Genomic DNA, 23278 nt, shown 5'->3' on the forward strand with positions numbered 1-23278 from the left:
AAGAGGTGCTCCAACACCTAAAATTAGATGAGGAAATAATTCACATTTTTACCAAAATTCTTTACAAAACCTCCCTTTTCTCACTGCCCCTTCTGATGTGAGGAGAGAGGACTCTGCGAGCAGATCCAATGGTTCTTCTAAATTTAAATGTGAGCATTTCACATATTATCTGAAGGCTTCATTTGTTATATGTAACTCTCCTGTGTTCTGCAGACTGAACTACTTCTCTAGAATAATGATGACTACAAATACTCTMATTTATTAACATTAAAAAATGGGCTTGTCTAGAATACTATTTCACTATTGAGTGTTCTACTTCAACTCAGAATCACAGCAGGAAAACAGAMAGGAAAACAAAAAAAATTAAAATTAAATTGCAAAAGATTTCCACTCCATACTCCATTTACTCAAACAAAAGAGAAAATGGACCAGGATGTGCAGGAATTTTCTCTGTAGAATGAAACATGATAAATGTAAAATTTAAAATAACCAAGAAGGATGAAGGCTGTTCAAACCACAGGTTATTTTTAATTTTTAATGCCTAATACTGTAAAAAGAAGAACTACTAAAAAACTACAGTGTTATTAAATTCAGAGATAGTCCCTCATTGCCTAATTCAAATTAATATTTTAACGTAAAAAATCTAAAAAATACTAAAATATATTCATTTATGACCAAATGTTTCAGCTTTTTGTAGATTCAGCTTTCTTCAACKGACTCCAAGCTAAGCCAACAGAGCTTTAGAAATGACAGTTTATCTGAGAAAAGCTGCACAATGTAAGGGAGAATCCTTTACAGCTAGGGATTTTGAAAACTCTGTTTAACTAAAGAAAGTTTCCTATTCCAAAATGGTTCCAAAGGCTCTGTTGATTGTAAGAAAGCAGTGAAACACCTTCAGCTGGTTTCATTTGAATTTAGAATTTCTCAGGGGTTCTGGTGCCAGAGCAATGGTTTAACCCCAGTTGGCAACCAAAAACAGAGCCCCTTGCTCACCACCCCTTCCCCTGGGATGGGAAGGGCAGGAAAATTAGAAAAATATCAACCCCATGGACTGAGATAAGAACAAACACCTGGCAGCAGCTGTGCACCCTAAAACGCTGTGAATTTATTTCCATAAAGTCTTTATGTGGGAATAAAAATCAGTCTTTCTGTCTGTGTAGACTCTGACCTCTGTAACCCTCAAGAAGAGATTTTAAATAGTAAAAAAAAAAAAAAATAATAATAATGACAACAACAACAACATCGATGATAATTCTGTTTGTACTGTTTGGAATTTCAGGGCTGTTTCCATGCTGCTGCCCCTGTTTTACAGAGCAGATCTCTGTGCTAACACACAGCTACTCCCCAGCTCAGAACCCTCCCTGCAAGGTACAGGGCTGCTGAAATGCAGTTAAAATAAAGGCAAAAGTCAGTTTGAATTGGGGTCAGCAAAAGGGATTGGAGAGGAGCAGTTCTGAACTCGGGGCTGGTTGTGTAACCACTGTGGCACCAGGAGATCCCGACTGCAGGACTTCCCACACTGTCCTGAGCTCACTGGCATTCAGAGCCCAACATTCCCAACTTTACAGCTCTGATGGCTTTTGTTACTCTTCTGCACAGGGCTGAKTGGATTAACTTCTTGTTCCCATGCACTTATATTGTTCCTGTGCACCAGAAAGGAAATTTATTTTCTTTTTACCTTCAAAAGATTAAAAATATTTATACACTGAATGGATATCAATCTCTCCCTTTACATCAGTCCCCAAGAATGAGGGGTCCACATCCCTTAAGGACAGCGAGCCTCTGAATCCCTGACTTTGATCAGTTGGCATCATTTTTTTGGGTCCAGTGATTGMATACCCATAATTTCAAAACCCTGTGGCTCATGAATCTGGAATTTGGCWCCAAATCTCTTGGGAAAACAGCACCAAACAAATCAAATTCTCACTCTCTACTTCAGACACCAGCAGCCACCACCAAAAGCCTCTCAAAACCAAGGCAATTTATTCCAAATCCTGGCTGCCAGGCAACAAATTGCCAGCTCAYTCCACATCTAGGCAAGCTAAAATGRAAGCAGCATGGAACATGCACARGAGATGTGAAATCTGAAGATTGGAGTCAAAAATGTAAACAAGGARATTATTTGATAATAACAAAGTTCTACATTGAGTTGCTGCACTGGTGGCTGGTGAGGCTCCTCAATTACCCCTTGCTGAATATTCCTCATTGTTGTTTACAACCATTTAACTTTAAGGTCTGCCCAGACTTCCTGGGAAAAGGGTTCCAGGAATTTTTGTCTCTTTAGTGCATCAGTTGAAGAAGCTGATTTGTGCAGCAGCCAGAATGATGGAATCACTCAGGTACAACTGGCCCAATGGGCCCTCCCACGGCAGCTGGAGGATATTCAAAGGCTTCCTGCCTCAGATCAGCTGGGATGCAGGGTAATTGTTTCATTTTTAGATTAATGATTTAATGGTTTTCCCTGTTGTCTGAAGGCAGAGCTGTCCCTGGTGTCCCAGTCCAACCACAGCCACGCTGTGGTACCCAGAATTCTCCCAGCTGGTGCTGGAGGAGGGGACAGATTTGGTCAGCTCTAAATTGGTATCAAAATGATGCATTTCAGCATCTTGCCTGCAACTCCAGCACGACAATAATCCCTGCGAGGGGCCCGCTGTAATTGTGCCATGGATCAGGGTGACATTTGCCAGCAGCAAAGCCGGGGGAGCAGCRCTGATGTGGCTCAGTGAATACGGACTCGTGCTCCTTTCAGCTCACAGAACAGGGACAGGGCAGGAAAGGATACAGCCTGTGAATTCCCCCACGAGTGATTCCCAAAGCAGGGGAAATCAGGCATGAAGAGCAGACTGACAGGCTGGGGGGACACTCCCCACTCTCCCTCTCACCTGTTTTAACATTCAGAGTTTGTATTTTGCCCTTAATTTTAATAGCTAATAATTTAAGTGTCCTTTGAATTTGAAGGACAAATTTGCCTTTGATTCATTTTTAGAAAAAAAGGAAAAAAATACTACCACAAACATGAAAATTGTTGATTCTTTTTAGCAGTTAAAGATGGAAAAGTCAGGTTTATACACAATTTTTTAAAAATGAGGRAGTTTCTCAGGGTTGTCTCCCTTTAGAAGGAGAGACTCCCCAACCTCTACAGGCAACCTGTGCCAATGTCTGACCACCCTCAGCACTAATTAAAATAAAAATTAGTAATTTTTAAACACAAGTGCATTTATGCAAGACACCACAGCATAAAGGATGGACTCTGCTTTGTTATGACATTACTGATTCATTCTTAGTTATGATCAGGATACTTGGCGTTTCCAGATGAGATTAAACTGAATTTTACTGGCACAGATTTGTCTCCACATTWTCCCCAGAGGAATCTTGGCATATTTATTGCACTACAAGATATTATTCATTTGTGTTTAGGGACCTTCCTATTGTTATTAATCAATCCCATTCATACATTCCCTTAAAATGTGCCATTTAAAGATAATTTGGCTCTAAATTCAGAAAATTCCATATTCCCTTTGCAACTGTGGCCACTGAAAACCTGCACTCTTATCCTTTTGTACATCCCCAGGGAAGTGGCAATGGTTGGATTCATTCTGGTGCCATCCCAGCTTCAAGAGCAACAAGACCTGTTGACAAGTTAACCTATATAATCAAAGTAATTAGGCACAGCAATTGTTATTAACTTTAATTAACAACTAATTTACTTTAAATATAGTCCACGTGCCAGGATTCCGTTTGGGTTTGCTATAAAGAAAGCAAAGCATTTGTCCTGTTACCAACATCAGCAGAACAGAGTGACAAAGGACCATTCCTAAACCAAACTGCTTCAAATTAAGAGCAGAATAACAGATTTTATACATTTCTAATGATTTCTCCTGTATCCTTGGGTGAGCAACAACCAAGCTGAGCATTTTACATTTCAAAAGAGAAACTGYACATCATGGTGGGGCTGTGATTGGCCGATGCCACCCCACAGCTGCTGCCTCGGGTTGGACCTGGTAAAGTCAGGTTTTAGGGTTTAGTGCCTGCTGGTCCTAGGCTGGGTTTGTGAGAGCTGCAGATGGCAAACAGGACACAAACAGMCTGGGGTGAGCTCCTCAGGTGGGCAAGATCCCATTCCAAGGCAATGTCACCAGTCCAAAAGCACCTTTCCAGATTAGACCCAGCACTGGGATTTACACGGGGTTGGGCACCATTAAAAGCCTTAAAGCATCTGCTTTTTAGATTTAAGGAAACGAGGATACGTTTTCTTCAGTTACAGCAGTGATCAAAATGGAAAACCTTCTTTGAGCCATCCTGCTGCACATTTGAGTWATTTTTCCAGTTTTCTCCCTCACATCTCAAGCCTTTGCCCCACCAAGGCTGCCCCGGAAAACATCATTCAATGGTACTGATCATGTGATCATCAAAACTCCTCCATTTTTGTTATCCAACTAACTCTGTAATCCAAATTAATCACATTTTTTAAAAAGAAAGTGTGTCTCATGCATGTTTTTGTTGGGCCTTTGTGCATGAACTTCAGCCACAAAGTGTGAAACCCATCATGTATTCCATGTTATCTGCATACACCACCTCTCATTTCTATTGCATGGCCTTCTCTGTGCTTCTTAACTCATTAGGAGTGGAAAACCAATTAACAAATCTCCCCTCACAAAAAAAACCACCAAAACTCAGCACCACTATTTGAAAAATGTGAACTGTGATAATGATAATACTGTAACAGAATTTAATAGCACGCCAAATAACAGAAAATGCATGACCTTTCCATACCCACATCAAAAACCTGAATTTCCAAAAAAGAAACAATATTTACAGCCGGCTGATCTGTCCATCCAGTTTTCACATGCAGAAAATTTACCAATACACTGAATTGTCTACATTKCCATTTAAAATATATCAGGCAGGAAAATTAAATTTCTAGAAAGACCAAACCAAAGCAAAGAARAATCTTAATGCTCGCTGCCTTTCTGGCGGCACCACAGCTACAAACAACATGTACAGTTGGAGGAGATAAATTTAGCAAGTGCAAAGCAAATGGAGCCACAGAAAAAGGAAGTGTTTTCACTTGATTGAAGGTCCTGWTTATAGCCCATCATAATTATAGATCTCCTCTGTTAATAGGACTCATTTGCAGAGGAAGGAGAAGGGTTCCTCCAGCACCCATCTCCAAAGGAGTCTGAAAACACCAAGAGCAGCTATTTCAGTGCTGACACAAAATGTCCTCCTGTGGCCAGCACGTACCAGAGGGAACTGTTTTGGAATTGGGTTTGGTTTGTTCCATTTGGGGTTGGGCAGGCTTGGATGAGCTCGAGTGGATGGAATGTGATCAAGCCACGCTTGCCTGGTGTCTCCTCGGAGGGGTTTCTCTGTGTGATCGGATGATGAATTTTGGGATGTGCTCTGAATGCCCTCTGGCCAAGTCTCTGGTGCTCAGGGTGGGCAGGGGCTGCAGCCCCTTTGTGCCCAACAATTCAYCCGGGAGCAAAGGGGACAGTGGTGATGGAGAGCTGGGGCATCCTGAGCTTCTTCAGGCAGAAATGCTCACAGAAAATCCCACTTCTCACCTCTTCTGAACACTGAGTCCCTTCACAGCAGCACTGAGCGCTGCCAGCCCTCCTCCCKCAGAGAGAAGGGAAATGGGAGGGAATGAAACAAGTGGAGACAACAGAAAAACAACAACGGCATGAGAAACGTGCAGTGGAGCTGTTCAACATGCTCGAGACTTCCCTTTGGTGCTGTGGCCAATGAGCCACAACTTCTGCCCAGCTCTGCTCCAGGATTTCCCATGGATAAGGGGTCCCAGTGTCCCCACAAGGACTGTCCATGGCCAGCCACACCCTACTGCTCTGTGTTTGTGCTTGCACACATCAGGCAGGCTCACAGATGGACTTATTCCATTTATGCTCCATTTTTATAACTTCCAGAGGTTTAATTTCTCCATGCAAGGTGCCTGGACAGCAGCTCAGGCATCTTCTCAGTGATGCTGAGGGACTCCATGGCTCTGACTGAATTAAAACAACCYAGCAGCCTTTCCTTTGAAAATTTCCTGTTTCCTCTGCAAGGCTCCAGCTGGGAAAGGATTTTGTGGACACATCTGCTGCCTGCTCCTTGTCAGTCCCACACCCCTGAGAATCTAGATCCTTCACAGCCTTCGGGAAGCCAGAGCCTCTCACCAACCCCTGGTTACATTCTCCAAGATCCCACTCATCCCAGAGAGGTTTCTGGCTCATCCAGAACCACCTCTAAAAACACAAAAGCCAGGATTTCTGGACACCTTCCCACGCTCCCTTGTAAATAACCCAGGAATGGGATTGATTGTATCCCAAAGGAGCCAAGGGCTTCACACACAAGAAGAGAAAATGGGAAATTGGACAGAAAAATGGGCCCTAYCTGCAGGAGAAAGCAGGAATGGGAAACTGAAGCACAGATTTTACTTCTCACGTATTCAATAGCAACTTTCTAAACTACCTGTGACTCAAAAGAAATAAAATATTTTTGTTAACGGAAAATTAATATTTCTTGTGAAGTGCAAGGTCAGTCACAAAGAATAGCAATGAAAGTCAATTTAAAGTTTTGTTTGGGTCTGCAGTGTAATTCCTGCCATTGATTGCTCTGAAATCAGCACATTTTCTGCCACAGACTTTATTCCTGACCCTTTGTATTTCAGATCTTGTACCAGCTGAGGGTTTTTGGTGGTTGCTTGGCTGGGGTTCTTTTCCCCCAGAGGAATAAACCACATTGGAGCTCTGAGAGTAAAAATAAAGCATATTAAAACTACATTGTATATCAAATATATTATATACTTGCACAACATAAACCTGAAAGAAAATTATTGCCATATTTYGTTATGAGGTGATTCAGCCACACATTGATTTCTAATCAGCCTGTTTGTGTAGCTCTCATTATAAAATCACCCCATTTTCTGAGAAATTGGTATTAAACCCTCACATTGGAGGTGTAATCTTCCTGTTCCTGTGACCGAGAGCACAAGGAAAACCTSCATTAAAACAAATGTGCCTGAAGGAATTGGTTTGCACCAACTGTGTGAAAACAAAAGCTCCCATCAGGAAAAAGRGCTCCCTGAGAATATTCCCTGAAAAGCGTTAGCACCACATGCCCAGGAGCTCATCGATCTGCTCCGAGGTGTGATGGCTCTGCCTCAGCACGGTATCAGAGCCAGAAAAAAAAACACTAAAAAAACTTAAAAAATGAACAAAAAATTCCCACCAAAAACAAACAAAAAAAAGTCTCAAAATGATCAGGCAAGAAGGAGCAACATTTACAAACCCAGATGGAAACACTGTGGAACACCTTGCAGGAAACAGTGAATTTTAAAGCCTGCACCTTTGGGAAGAGCTGCAGGTTATCCCCATTAGTGAATCTTCTTATGCCAGGGCAAGATGAGTACAAGAACATGAACATAAATAACATAAATAATCAAAGAAAATCCTGTGCAAGGCAATGGGAAAAATATTTGTTGCATCATAGCAAGTTTAAAATTTAATTTACTCATTTTCATACCAAGAAGAAGAAGAAAAAATAAAGCTAATGTATGAAATGATAATTTAATAGCAAAAAGCTTCCAAGTGATTTTAGACCCAGCTTTTTCTGATGAGACAAAGCCCCTGTGTCGGGCAGGGAGGGGAGGACTGGGATTAGGGTGAGTCCCAGGCTTCCCAGAGCCCAGCCTTCCCTAAACACAGTGATTTCAATTATGAAGTCAGTTGCTAATTTAGGGAGAAAAGCTCTATTTGTACCCCTCATTCTACACAACTGCAATGGCAAGTGATGTGTGAAGATCATTCCTTCCTGCTAATTACCACCTAGAAGCACAGACAATTAACTACGAGATCTATTATCCCTATTAATTATTATTTACACAGTAAATCATATGGACAATATAGGCTGGTTTTTTTCCCCTGCCTGATTTATTCTGAGAAAACGCTTAGCAAGGGCTTAATGAAAAGTTTTCAAGAATTGTTGTGGGGGATTTTTTGGGTGATGATTGTCTTGCTTATATTTAGAAAGAGTCTTTGGCCTGCATTGTCTGTTCCCATCCATAATTTATAGCWGCTCACACAGTTGTGTAACAATGGGAACAAAATACAAAAAAATCAGCGTAAGACACAGAGTTACCTATAGCAGGAATTATTTTGCCTAGGAAATAAAACTTCTTACAAAATACACAGATTCACAGTAATCAGTTCAATCAATTTTCAATCAAACCCACCAAGTTTTTCATGTAAAGAGGCTCAAATCAACATTTAGCTGGAGATACAGTTCATATTTTAATGTCATCACCTGAGATCTTCACAAAAAAAGAGCACACACAATTTCAGAGATTCCCAGTACCCACCAACGTGCTGAAAGCAGCCAATAAATGACTCACAGTGCTATCCACAGGTTGCYTGATTCCCAGGATTCYCAGGATTCCCTTCCTGATCTAGATCCACCCTGCCCTACTGGAAGTTGCCACCCCAAAACCCCTGCACTGACTTTCTGCTCAGCAGATTTCCCTCTGTGTCTCTCCTGGGAYCCCATATTCAGTAATTTACTGTGTCCCTCAGGCTGCAGAACCCAAACTGTAAAACCTGAGTTCCCACAAATTCCCTTGTTCTTCCTCAGCCGATGAACACAATGAGAAACTCCAGGTCCTCTACCAGTTGCTCCCAGTGCATTTTCCTGAGCCCTTTTCTGGATGGCTTTGATTCCACAGAAGGAGAGGATTTTCCAGCTCCAAAGGAGAGGATTTTCCAGCTCCAAAGGAATCCCACAGGGACAGTGAGGAAGGGGATCCCAGCCTGTTGCTCCCTCCTCTTGCCTCCTCACCCAAAACCAGTGACACCAACAATGAGCTGCTCCAGTGCCCCTGGAAGGGCTAAGATGCAAAAATCACAATTTTTACTGTTTCCTGATTTCCAGCATTACTGTGTGAGGAGAAAACCTTCCACAGCTCCATCCTTCCATGAAACACCTGCCAAGCAGCACTTCTCCTCCTCACCATCCTTCAAACACAAATTATGAAATGCTGATGCAGTGTCTGAAGGGAGAATTTCCTTTTGAGCACTGCCTGAGGAAAGCCAGCCGAGATAAACAAACATGCTGAAGGATGGGCACTGCTGAATTGTCCCCAAAATTCCCTCTGGCCCTTCYGCACCAGCACCAGCGCTGCACATCTCCCTGGGGATAAAGCCTGATCTGTGTGGAGAACACTSAGAAAAAAACACTGCAAAGGGGGAGCACAATGTGAGGAACTCGTGCGAACTCAAGCCAGGATCAGCTCTTCCACTTTTCCCTTTTTCCCCTCAATGTACCCTCCCTGTCACTCTGTTTGYAGGGTTGTCACTCATGTTTCCATCACCTCCCTGCTCCCAGAGCTCTCTCACAGGCAGCTCAGCCTGGACTGGCCACTTTGGAAAATAAACAGTCATTTCTGAGCTYCTCAAAGGTTTCAAGTCAACACCTGGAGCTGACACTTGTATTTGTGCCCTGCTGTCAGGAGCAGGAGCTACAGAAGGGATAAATCAGCATTTRGGCCATTCCAATCATTCTGTTGTCATTTAAAGTTATCATAAATGAAAGCTTTCTTCAATCAATACTTGGTAATTTWTTTTTTTKTTACCACTTCTGTGCCCATTTCTATCTTCATGTTTCGTATCTGGAGGGGTTTTTTTAAGTATCTGTTTTGACTSGTTGTTAGCAGCAGTGGGGGAGCCAAGCTCGAAGAAATCAGGGCTGATTTGAACCTCCATGTGCAGAGAAGATAAATGGGAAAATTCTCTGTATTTCAACACCAGAAACAAAGGGCCTGAGAAGGTTATGAGCAAACCACACTCGAGAGTAAAAATATCCTTGCAATTCCACATGCMAAAATAACTTTAAAAAGACAGTTTGGAGGTCAAAAGTTGCTTTCTTACGGTTTTCCTTGGAATAAAAAAGGGAATTCTGGTGACATGCAATAGTGGTTTGATTTAGCAGGGTGCCCTTGGCTGACAGCTCAGCTGCTGCAGCCTCAGAACACGGAAATTCCCTGATTTTCTGTTGATAGGTATGGCTTAATCTGATCCATTGGGGCTTGAGCTTTTGTAAAAATAAATTAAAAATATTCCTAAACCGTTAAGGTCGTCTTCTTCCACTCCATTTGTAAAACAAGACTTCAAATAAATACAGACACATAAATATATATAGAGATGGAGAAAGAAAACATCTGTGCTGTATCAGATGAGAATCAGGGAGCCACAAGCCATTACTGTTAAAAAATGACATTTCAATGTCCTCCCATCACTAATAACTTAATAATGTGAGGAAATGTATGGAAAAATCCATAAACGTACCTGCTACACCTCAAGTTTTGAATTTATTCGGTAGGAAAGTTCCAAATCCCCATATTCCCCAAAACAACCTCAAAGTGGTTTTCTAAAAGGCCTTGCTACATTGAAAGAGTTGAAATTATGAACGTTAAAAGGAAATGGCAGGAATTTTCTGTTGGCTAAATAATATATATATATATATATATACATATATATATATATAATTATTGAGGGGTTTTTTTTTCATTTGAAAACACAAATTTTAAAAAGTCAAGATTAATTCAAGTATTTGATGAATAAAATTTAGTCATTGATTTAAAACTAAACAATCTCTGAGAAAGAAGCATGTTTTGGCCTTTGCACACCTTCTTGAAGGCTGTTCCTGACAGGACCATTGTGTCTCCCAACAACCCGGAGAGCTGCACTTGCTTGGGATGCAAATCCATTCTCCCAAATAAAAGAACTTCACCTGGCCACCACTTCATGTTCCCAGTGCCAGCACCAGATTTGAAACTATTCTTGCCAAGCGGCTGTTGAGCTAAAATCTTGTTTTCTGTTATTTTCCCCATTTCACTTTTGTAGAATGTCATTCCTTCTTGCACTTTCCATAGATTTCAACAGCAACACAATTGTCTATRCTCTTCCTGTCTTATTTCATTTACTCTTTTAGGTTTTATCTTAAAAAGGAGTTTTTGTTCCACAAGTTTTCCCAGGGCACATTCATAACTCAATGAATATTTCCTAAMAAATAGACCAGCATATTTTTTCTTCATTTCCTGTAGGAAAATATGGAAGGGAGGGAATGTTTTGCACTTTCCTGGGACATCTCTTCCTTTGGTTCAAGGTTTGCCACCACATTGTGCCACCCTTTGTGCAAATGCACCAAATCCCAGCCAGAGCAGCACTGAAAAATTCCCACTGCACACCCAGATATTCACCCAGCACGGGCAAAAGGAGCTTTTTTCTCCCTCAGCACCCATCGAGCAGCAAATGAAAAGTCAGGGTTAGATCCTCACAGGAACAGCTCCAGCTGAGACTCTTCCACGGGGGCTGAAAAAGCCTCAGCTGAAATTGTGGTATCCTCTTATCAAACACATCCCAGCCAGCCAGCAGGAATTACACCCGTCCACCAAATTAAAAGAAGAAATACCTTTCTAATTAAAACTGAAATTATGAAAGAAGAGCCGCACAGAAGAGCTGGAATCAGTGCTGTAGGTTTTTGGTGTTTCATTACTGCTCCCTGATACCCAAGATCAATGTGCTCCTGCTCCAATCAAAGCATTCCCAAAATGCAAATTCTGCTCTCAGACTGAGAGAGGCTTTGCAGTCCCCAGCGCAGTCACAGGTGAAAATGAAGCCTGGTTTTATTTCCAGGTGGGAAAGGCATCTCCAGCAGGAACAGGAAGGTTTGCTGGGGAACAGCCTCACATAAACAACAGCAAAGTTGCTCTGGAGAGAATGGGATGCGAAASCAGCTCGCCCAGCAACTTCATCTTGGAAAGCATTAAAAAGAGCTATATTTAATGATGCTATTGTTCAGTTGGAATAATTTGTGTTTAATTTCTCAGGGAAATTCAAATCTTTTATCACAAGCGCTGATTCTGTTCTCTTTTTATATTTTTATCAATGGTTCAATTTGCCCCTTAATCAAAAGACAATGCAAAGGGGAATATTTCTCATTCAGCAGRGCATCTTGACTAATTTGATGGTCCCATATGTGATCCCTCTGAACAGGAGTTCACACAAAGAGCAATTTGCAGCACACACATAACTGGAGAGCTAAAAATAGAACATGCAGAACTCAGTGTTGGCATCAGAACTCCTGCAATGCCCTTTGGGCTCCAGCTGATATTCACAATTTGATTAAACATGCTCCCAGAATGAGTGCACGAGCGTGCGTTCAGTGTCAGCAGGAAGGAAAAGAATTCTGTGCACTTCAGCCTGGAAACAACTCCCTCAGGTGTTTTTTACTGAATTTATTTGGGATGCAAAATGGGCTCCGGAACAATATCTTGTGTCTTGAAGTTCAGCTGCAGCTTGTTATAAACTGTGAATAAACTGAAATCCCCTGAGAGTGGAGCTGGGATTCTCTCAGAGTCCATATTGCAAGGCTTTACCTCACAAGATCTGAAAGATCCCCGTTAATTTTAAACAGGTAAGTAAAACCAGACATTCATCTGCATCCAGAGGATTTCACCCCTTTTTCAGTTTCACAGAGAATCAGTCTCTGTGCAAAGCTAAAAAAGCACTGAAATAGTGAAATATTGGCTCTTTTCAACAGGCACAGAGAACTAATTGCAACAAGGAGCAGTGAAGCTGAGTCAGAGAAAAAATATATATATATATATATATATCGAGACCATTTGAGAACTAGTATTGACCAGAAATGTTTCAGTAAATGACAAGAAAAAGTCAGAATATAAAATTTAACATTGCACAGGTGGAAAGCCTGATGCCTTCCTGGAATTTAGAGGGGGTGAACTGATGTGGAAGTTGAGCAGAAAACCTTGGGGACAGGGCTGGATCTCAGAAAGTGCAGAAAATACAAAACTGTGCAAGCCTCTGCCTGTCCCACCTGTCTGAAACCCTCCTGTGCTGCTCCCTGGAGTGAGGAGCGTTCTGCTGACATTGGAATGCTCTCCCCARGCCCAGCCCCATGCCCTGGCTCCATCCTGTGCATCCAGGATGAGTTCCACTCTCCTCCACAAGGAAGCCCCCAACCTGACTGAGGCTGTCACAACATTTAAACGAGCAGGGTGTGTTTTCCTCTCCCCAGCAATCAAATGTCACACTGATTTGTGAGAGCAGGAATTACCCAGCAACAGCAAACTCTTCTTGCTGATTAGAAGCGCACAAATGAAATTCAAGAAGCTGCTGCCATGAACTCTCCACGATGAGTTATTTCACATTATTGGTTTTCTGTGACTGCATTTTGAGAGAACACTTTTAAAACAAACATCAAGCACGTCTGACTATTATGCAGCTCAGCACAGACCTATAAAAAGGACAATACACATATTCATAAACTAAAAAAAAAAAATTCTATTTGTTCAGCAACATTAACATTCAGCTTGACCTTTCAAAGAACAAATCTATTGGAATTGCAAAAATTTTCAGTCTCTTAATTAGCTCTGTACAGAAAAATCCAATGCCACAAGCAAACAGGGCATTTCCATTCTGGCTTCCTGTACAGAGTGAGTAAAATAATTCTGGAGGTAACTCACTTGAAACCAGAATGAATAAAGGTCATTAACCTCCCTGATTTAACCAATCTAATTTGTGCTCTTTGAGAATTAATTGAAATGCCTTAGATATCCACAAATCCTTTTGCAGATAGGAAGTCTCAGTGAAAAGCAGTTGTGTTACCACACATTTGTGTCACCGAATTTATCTGCACCAGAACTGGGCCACCCCAATCTCACYACAACAGGAGTTTTTAAAATGTCTCGTGGTCTTGTACTTAGGAGTAAATCCCTAAATAAAATAATAAAATATACAGTTTTCACAGCACCTGTTCTCATTTTGAGGATCTCAACGGCATTTAACACTTCATAATTAACAATAGGATGTTAAGGCATTAAGACTGCTTTAAAGAAAAAAAAAAATTAAATCACACCTCCTTCTGCTAGGCTCCATTTCACTGACCCAAGCAATTAAGACTGCTTAAAAAAAATAAAGAAAAAGAAAAAACCACCAAAAAAAAAAAATCACAGCTCATTCTGCCAGGCTCCATTTGAGTGCCCCAAGGCAGCCCCCGCTCACCAGGATTTTGGTGGTGTAGGCGCTGTTGATGGCGATGGCGTTGACCAGCAGCTCCAGGGTTTTGGCAGGGATGGAGTCAGGCTCAGGGATCTCTTTGTAGTGCACGTCCCCCACGTAGGCCTGCACCACGGTCATTCTGTTGGTGGTCAGCGTGCCCGTCTTGTCCGAGCAGATGGCCGTGGCGTTGCCCATGGTCTCGCACGCGTCCAGGTGCCGCACCAGGTTGTTGTCCCTCATCATTTTCTGAAGGGAAAAACGGCAACGACGCAAATCAGAACCCTTCTGGGCTGCTTTGGCTGAAGGTTCTGAAGGTCAGGTTTGAAAAGCCAAGCAGCCCAGGTTTGGTGTTGCTGGTGAGAACAGGAATTTGCCCACAGCAGAGCTTTGGTGGGGCCAAGAAACCCAAACTCAGTCACAGCGTGGCCGGGACTGTCCCCAAGGTCATTTTGTCTTTGATAAAGTAAAAGAGTTGCATGATTTTCCCACAGTAAATACACATTTTAAGGAATAGCTGGAACAGCAAAGATCAGCTCAAGGAACCAGAGAGAACAGCGTTTTGCAAACATTATCATTACACCAAACATTTGGGGTTTTTTTAGCACTACTTGGAATGCCAGCATATTATCTTGCTGCACACAGATGGACCATACATTTTGGGGGAAAAGCAAAAGAGAAAGGGGGAAAAAAAAAAAGGGTGTTAGAGGAAAGACCTCAGGAGAATGAGAAAACATTTGCAAAGCAGCTACAATCTTTATTAGCAAAAGCCCATCCTTGAAATGTGCTCCTTTTTCCTAATAATTGTAAAAATTCACTACATAGAAACCAAGATATTCTTCGTTAAACTTCCTAAATTAATTTGTTTACATTATAAATGGAAAAAACCTTCACACTATCTTCATCTAAGATTCCCAGAATGYTTAAATCATCTGATTAAATTGCTCAAGTAATCCCCAAGTCCAGCAAGTTAATCCTCTTTAATTTCCTAATAGAACCATTTACACTGACTTCAAAGAACTTGCACAGCATTTAAGAAAAGCACATGAAAGCTTCAGTGAAACTCTTAATTTCTTTGAGAAACTCTAATTTCTTTGAGAAGTGTTCCTGAAGACTTCAAATCCTTGTCAAAACTTTGTACTATTGCACAAGGAAATTTGAATACAAAATTATTCTGTCTCAAAAGACTGGACTATTTTCAGAGAACATTCCGCTCAATAAATTCCTGGTTCCTTGCAAAAGAAGCAGATATTTCTACTGCTTTATATTCCTGCACTGTGCAGCTTTAAGGAGGTGTGTTGGAACATGCATTTGCATTTTTGTGAGAAATACTTTCTTTATAAGTTTATTTCAAAGCAATTTCACCCTCATTAACACTCTGAGCACATAATTTCTGTTTTACATCAGATAAAACCTGAGGAYCAAATCAGCAGTGAGCTCAAGCACACAGCATTTTTGTCCCTGAATGATTTGGAATGTTTCTTACCTTTACAGAATAAGCCAGAGAAATAGTGACAGCAAGTGGGAGTCCCTCAGGAACAGCAACCACGAGCACAGTGACACCAATAATGAAGAATTTAACAAAATACTGGACGTAGACAGGAGTGCACTCAGGCAACCACTGCTTCTTGTTGACCACAAAGGTGTCAATGGCAAAATACAGTACCAGGATGATGACAGTGATGGCAGACATCACCAGACCTGGGGAGAGAAATCACCAGTTGCTGTAAAACCCAAACACGCTGAGAACACGAGCAGTTAAAATCTACCTTGGGATTTGGGAGGGATTGATTTCCTTCTTCATGACACTTTTCACCAGGACCAATAAAAATGATAAATTGAAAAATGAAGCAAAAACGCTGCCATAATGTATTTACAGCAGCCACACACTGCAGTGCACAAGGAAGCACTGGGTTCTAGGGAATGCATTTTTAAGCACTGCCTTACTGCTGCTTTTAAAACTTCCCAGGCAGTGCAGGAGCTCTGCTGTCACTTAGGGTTATTCAATTTAGCACMTTATCTCCCCCAGTGCAACATTTATCTGTCCTTTTCACCTCCACCTTTCACAAATTACTTGTCTACCCGTATTTAAACACCTTTCTTTTAAATAAGTGGCTCTATAGAGGCTTGAGCAAAGGATCTCCCACAGTTTATTTGCTGTATAAAATACTGCAGAAAAGCCTGAAAGACRTGTCTGGGGGAATACAAAGAGGCAATAATGCAGAATTATCCACATGACAGTTTTTCACCCCGTTTATTTAAAATGTGACAAATACCGGTCACAAGGTGTCCCTTTCCAAAGAAACATTTTCAGAGTGTCTAYTTTCATGAGCAGAGGTTCAAAAGAGACAGAGACACCGATAAATATTTCACAGAATTCACAAAATATCCCAAACGTTCCACACGCTCTCCCAATGGCACAGACTGCTGGGACAGGACTCCTCCTCCCCAGTTTTCTCCCCAGGCTTGAGTGTGTAAATGAAATTTCCATTAGAGCCCAGCCTTGCCTTGCTCTGACCATCCCYGTTTGGCAGGTTGGTGTGAAGGAGTGAAGCCTACATTTCGGAATAAATTAATTTCTCCCTAATGAGATCATAGAGCAGAAGGAGAATGCTGGAAATCTCACGTCTTGAGTGCAGTTAAATAAAAATTGGTAAAGCTGAAGGATGCTAAGGTTGACAGGAAACAGATGAGTCAGGGAGATCACTCTGTGCCAGAGGATACAGGAAAATCCATTAAAATATTGTACAGGAAAACACTCCTGACAGCGCCAGCATCCCCCCACAGAATGCTCAGTGACAAACAAGAACCAAAAGGGGCAATGATYAATTAATTGAATTCATGTTCCTTGCCACATTCTGGCTAGAAATCCCGACACAATTCCTCTAGGAGTGATGTTCATGTGCCTGCCAAAATACCAAAGAGAACAGCAGCCAGAACAGGAAGGTATGGAATTTATGGAATTAATGAGCATGGGAAACCAAGGAGAGGAGCTGGAGGAATAGGGATTGGGGCAAAGCCCTAAACTGGATATCAGGGATGATAACCCCGAGTTTGGTCACACTCTGCTCAGGCAAAGAGAGTTGGCATCGTGGGGTTATGGGATCAACTCCTTGATGAACTTACAAAGGGGTGGGAAGGAATGGGAGGGGGAAAATCCAACTGGGGAAGAAGGTTAAGGGAGATGGGACAGAGGTCGAGGGAGGAATCCTTTGTAGGGCCTCAGCCAAGGATCTGAGATCAAAAGCTCTTTAATAACTTGAAAAACAAACCTAAGGAACTTGGGGCCATTATGGAAGATTTCCACTCTGCCTAGAGCAGGGAGAAGTGCTGCCTCCAGCTGCACAGACCAGGGGGATCTGGATCCACGAGTGAAAAGAGGTGTCGTGCTTGGAGAAAGGCAGGAACGGGGATATTCAGGGGGAATAAAATGATTTCAGAACCCATGACAGAGAAATACTGTGTGAGTGATACTTTGAGATGATATCAGAGATTGTGGGACTGTGTTCTCCCAAGTTCTGAGGGGAGAGGAAATTAAATACGTAATTACTGCACTTGGGAATATTAACTCTGAGAAAAGCTGCATTTCATTTCAATTCAAATTGCCATCCAAGTTGCCCAAAGCTTCCTGACAGTTGAAGCTGATTTTTAGGAGAATAAAAGATCTTTAGTACCACACACTCTCCTCAGAACAGCTTTAAGATGGCCCATTTCCAAATGTAGCAGGAAAAGAGGGCCTGTCCTTTCTCAGAACCATTTGCCTCCCGTGACTCAGAGAGCATTGGTGCCACCCAGCCATACCTGCTTTGCCAATCTGCACTGCCAGCTTGGTCAGCTTTCCCTGAAGAACAGACTTTTCCTTCTTGTGCATGTTGGATTTCTTCTTGTCCTTGTCATCTCCCTCTCCCCCTTCGGCGCTCTTCAGCGGCTGCATCTCCATGGCAGCAGCCCCGTCCTGCTGCTTGGCTGGCAATGCAGAACAGAGCCGTTATCCAGCGCTCCCCTGGCCAGCATCGCCCTCATGCCCAGGGACACCTCCCTGTGCCCGACACCCCGGGCTCTGCAGGACACACAGTGCCAGCACAGCCCTGGGCACCGTGGACACGCAGGAATACGGGCCGGGAGCTCGGGAAAACCACGGGATTTGTTTGGAGGGTCGGACCCGCCCGTGACGCTCCAGCCATACACATACATGGCCCTGAATGTGGCTCGGCAAGTGACAGTGGCAGTGCTGCAGGATTGCCTGGAATGGCAGAGTTCAGGTGCTTTGACAGACCCACATTTCCCCGGATTTTGGGATGTCTCACAGAATGCAATGCCCCTTTATGACCGTATTTCCAACGCAGACATTTTGAAGGCGATGTGGTTCCACGGACAGCCCCTGTGTCACCTCTCTGGGCTGCAGGAACACGTCAGGGGACCACATTCTGCCATCCACCATTCCAGAAAATCCCTGACTTATAAAGTTTCCTCAGCATTCAGCCATCAAGTGACTCAACCATCAGGTCTGATGGTTCCCCCACAAAAATCCCACACAATTTCGGGGCTGATCCCTCCTTTCTTGACAGAATGCCAACACAAGGAAACTTTATGAGAGTACCCAGGAGAAGGACGTGTTCCCGAAAGGCAGGGACACTGCAGTGCATGTATGTGTATGTGTCTGCTTCGTACTGAGCACAAGAAATCAAACAGAATGAGATGGAACAGCTTCGATTTCGTGAAGAGATTGTACAGGACCGTGCTTGTTTGACCTGCAAATCTGATTTAGCTGCCTAACCCTAACACTTATCCATTTAACAGCATTTCCTTTGGGACTTCTGCACCATTAACCACTGAGTTTCTCTATCCAGTTTCTGAGCCATCACCTTTGCCATGTTTAATATGATMTGAGAAAATATGATCATTTAATTTGGTACAACCCAAAGAACTCCTGATAGCCACGTCTCATGTAATAAAAAGGGAACCAGGACTTTGCTTCTGAGAAAGCAAAATATTGATTCCAATTTCTTCCTGACATTGCGTATTAAGTAAGAAACTCCTCAGATTGCTAATCTTCCAGTTGTTTACCCTTACAAAAGGCTTTTACCCTGCTCAATAACACCTTGGCTTTAAGGTTTCCTTTGCTACTGCTTCAGCTCTTCCCTGCAAATGAGAAGATGTCCATACAATGCCATCAGACAGAGATGATGAGACATAAAATCTGGGCTGGAAAACCACTAACGATACGTAGAATACACAACTCGCACAGGRAAAGTGAATTCAAGTGAACTTTGTTGAATGAAAGTAACGTCTATAAATGGTTTGTTTAAAATACTCCTCCCCTAAATATCTGAAACTGGTGGAAGTTACAATCTCTTTGGTTGGTTTTTGGTTGGGGTTGTTTGTTTGGGGTTTTTTTGGACATTCTGCATGAACAATCAGGGCCATTTTCACACACAGGCACAAATCACAGGTTCTTGCTGTACTTTGGGACAGGATTGCACTACATGCTAACAATACAATTCACAACCTCCTGAATAGGAAAGAAGATTACCTTTGTTCTGGCTGTTCTCCATATTCCCATCCTGCATCTTGCCTAAATGATGAAAAATTCCAACAGACAACAGACAGTAAACAACCTTCAGCCGAGACAGAACACAAACGTGGGAATTCAAATCAACGGGACACAAAAGCCACGAGCACAGCACGGGACTGGGCACCATCCCCTGTCCTGACAGCGCACCCACAGTGGGCACAGCCGCGCAATTCCAGGGAAATCAGGGCTGGGACACTCAAACACTGAATATCGGCACGTGGTTTGGGGAAAATTCATCAGTTCAGAGGGGAAAACTGATAAAGGGGATCTGGTGGGAAGGGGAATTGGGATAATCTTCCTGAGCTGATGTTGCAGGGGGCTGGGACTTAAAAACTCTGGCACACGCCAGTGCAGAGTATGATTTCCTTAATGTATTCCAGAATTAAATTATGTTATTAAATTGAGAAAAAAAATAGAAATAATAGAGTTAATAAATATAAATAAATGGTAAATCAGATATGACTTTTAAATTCCMTCTTCCTCATTTGGTTGCATTATTYAGCGAATTTCTTCTGGAAATACAAGTGCCAGGTGGCCTACATTCAGTTTTATCCTAAACATGGATTTACCAAGCACCTCTTTAATTTCCAATTTGACATTTTATCTACAAACAGTTTTACCATGCCAAAGTCCTTATTCCTTTGTGCCTTTTTTAACACAAAATTTYCTTTGAAAGTGGGTATGAGATAAAAATGGCAAAATACAAATGCCATACAAAACTTGGGTGTTCAGAATAACAACTGAATGTTTTCAAATTTATTCGAAATTTCTTGGTGGGATCCCTCATGAAACTTTCACAGTAATGCATGAATTTATGGAAAAGACTACAARTATTACATTTAGAATGGATGACAGTCTCTTTGTGGTCTTGTAAAATGTACAATAAAAAATAATGCTAAGGAAAATTAAGTTAAAACACCTTCCCAGGATTGTTGACACATTTTAAAAAGAAATGGATCACTAGAATTTATAAAAAATGTGCCAGCAGGTACATCTYGCTCTTCTGACCACTACATGGATTAATTTTTTCACTCTGCTGTGAATAAATAATAACAAAATGGAAAAGCTAAAATGCATCTCTTGCACACTGATCTTCTCACTGAGTGTGAGGGCACTACAAACCTCGCTCAAAAAAAGAGCAAAAGTGACCAAATCAGTCTCGTATTTGTTAAAAACAGGCCACAGAGCCACCCTGGGAAGCACCAAAGCCCAGAAGCAGAGCCAGGGAAAGGACACCTCGTGCCCATCCCAGAGCTCAGGGGAATTACTGCAATAAATCAAATAAACCACTGCCCACCCCTGCTGGGCTGCACGGCCAATTCCAGCCCACCCTGGCAACAACAGCACTGTTAAAAAATAGGTGCCCACCGTGCAGAGCTTTGCCCTTTGGGCCTTTGGGAATCCAGGAGGCTGAGCAAAGCCAAGCTTTGGTGAAATTCCAATTTGGTGAAATTCCCCACCAAAGCTCTGCCTGTGGGCRCTGCTGGGCTCMGCACMTGCCTGGGGCTCTGTGCCTTAGAAGGGCTTTTAACAAAGTCACTGCAAGATGGGAAATACCTCTGGAGATTCTGGCTAGGCCAGAAAGCCTTCCCTAAGAACTGGGAAATAATAACTTAGAGCAGAATCTGCTCCATTTCCTGCTCCAGAGATCTTTGGCAGARYGCAATTCCAAACCTTGGAGCGGTAAAATTGAAGGATCTTCAACTTTAAAAATGATAAAAATCACCAAGAAAACCCAAACACGACTGTCACAGCTGGCAAACATGAGAGATTATTTTTCTCTGTAAATCACAGTCTGTAACTTCAGGATAGATATTTGCTATTTAATAKCATAATTATCATAATAAATTACACTAACAATTAACTGGCTACCTAAAAAAAAGTACACAAAATAAACAATTAGTGGCAACAGTTAAAAAAACTAGCTATTTAAAAAACACATTCTTAATATTCTTAATCTACTGCATTCAGGTTATTGAAGAGGGGAAAGTCATCACAGGCAGTTACAGTTCAGTTATTTAGACAGAATAACAAAGAAAAGATAATTTGGGCAATTCAGATAAAGAAAAGGATGCTGTAAACTACTGATTGCCTCCTGTGCCAAAGAATTTTAAGGCTGCACTTTGCTATGAAATATGAGCAAGGAAATAAAGACAGAAAGAAAGGTGAGAGAATCACCACTGCTGAGAGATCCTTCCTCCTTCCAGGTACAAAAACTCCCCCRTCCTTCTGACCTTCGTGCATTGTCCAGAATCATTTAAAGGGTGAGTATTTATTCATATTTTGATAGGATAATGTGAAGCAATGCTTCAAAAATATAATGCATTTTTACATAATTCTGTAAATATTTTCTTCTTTTCTGTTTGGAATAACAAGTAAAATGAATGTTGTTTGGGCTGGAGAAATCCATCTGAGTTTGTTTTTATCCCTTTTCTAAGCGAGGATGGAAAATCAGAAGGTTTAGAAGAGCATTTCTAACASCACCTGTATTGTGCAGCTGATCTGAAGGTTTTGAATTGAAATATAAAATGTGTTGCACGTGCCTTTGCCTCACCACATTCCTGTATTTTGGAAAGGATTCGGGGCAYCTCCACTGCCTGAATTCTTACTCCAAAATCATGGACTTCACCAAACCAAATTCCCAAGAAAAGCCTCCCCCTTAGCTGCCCCAGCCCTTGAGGAAGAGCCAAGGACACAGAATAACAAAGTCCTATCACTGTTTTGCAATTTATTTATTTWTGGAAATTCTGGAAATTTATTTTGCAATTTATTTATTTTTGGAAATTATTTGTACATTGGGAGAACTGTTTGGAATCAACCATAGGAAATAATTGGAATTGTGTTCTCAAGTGCTGTGATGGAACAAAAGAAAATATAAAATACCCTGCTGGGTCTCCAAAATGTCTCATCTTGCAACAAAATTATTTACATTCCTTGTGGTCTGCAGCAAGAAAAAAACAGGGACATGGCTCAAACAGAAACAGGGGAAAAGTGACCCCAACTGTGCCTGGAGGGAATCTCTGGGAATTCTTCCCTTCAGTGGGAGAGCAGAGCAAAGCACAAGTGGACTACAAAGGAATGACTCTGCTTCCACTGGATTAAACAGCAAGTTTTGGGTAATTATTCTACAAATTTAATAAATAATTTCACTTATAATTCAGAAATACATTAAGACATAAAATTTAAAATTTATTAAAAGTAGAAAAAATAATATTAAAAAAAATTCAAACTGCAAATTGCTTTGTGGGAACTGAAGTAGTTCAGTGAATACACCGGGATTAGCAGGAGATGTAAAATATTTTAGCAGAGACGTTTCTCTGGGTCTGGTAAGGCATTTCTATACTGCTCCTATTTACTGAACTCACTTTTAAATAGAAAATTCWCTGGGTTAAAAATGCCTAAAAAAACCCCAACAATCCGCCCTGGAAATCCTGATTTAGGATGGTGGAAGGAAATCAGATTTGGGGTCATTTGCTCTACTGAAAGGAAATCAAATTTGGGGTAAACAAGCTGTAAACAGCGATTGCTGCTTCCCTGATTTTCATCATTTAAAATTACCTTTACAAAATAGAATACTTTGAAATTAGATGAATTTTCCTGAGTTACAACCTTTCTGCAAAACTATCTGCTCTGT

At 41.7% G+C, this 23278-nt stretch overlaps 1 protein-coding gene across 3 annotated transcripts in view; it reads right to left on the reverse strand.

The window, feature by feature from the left end:
• The window catches only part of ATP2B2 (ATPase plasma membrane Ca2+ transporting 2), a 157364-nt gene that overhangs the window by 51774 nt on the left and 82312 nt on the right, over positions 1 to 23278 (reverse strand). For 2 of the 3 annotated variants that reach the window (XM_057383186.1, XM_057383187.1), the window contains exons 7-10: positions 19603 to 19644; positions 17871 to 18035; positions 15556 to 15770; positions 14076 to 14318 (exon numbers count right to left, since the gene is read on the reverse strand). In XM_057383186.1, the coding sequence (XP_057239169.1) occupies positions 14076 to 14318; positions 15556 to 15770; positions 17871 to 18035; positions 19603 to 19644 (665 nt within the window). The remainder of the gene's footprint in view (positions 1 to 14075; positions 14319 to 15555; positions 15771 to 17870; positions 18036 to 19602; positions 19645 to 23278) is intronic. The other variant, XM_057383188.1, reaches the window with a different exon arrangement.

This window comes from Malurus melanocephalus, unplaced genomic scaffold, assembly GCF_030028575.1.
Source record: "Malurus melanocephalus ecotype Western Australia unplaced genomic scaffold, MMel_1.1 scaffold_614, whole genome shotgun sequence".
NCBI lineage: Eukaryota > Metazoa > Chordata > Aves > Passeriformes > Maluridae > Malurus > Malurus melanocephalus.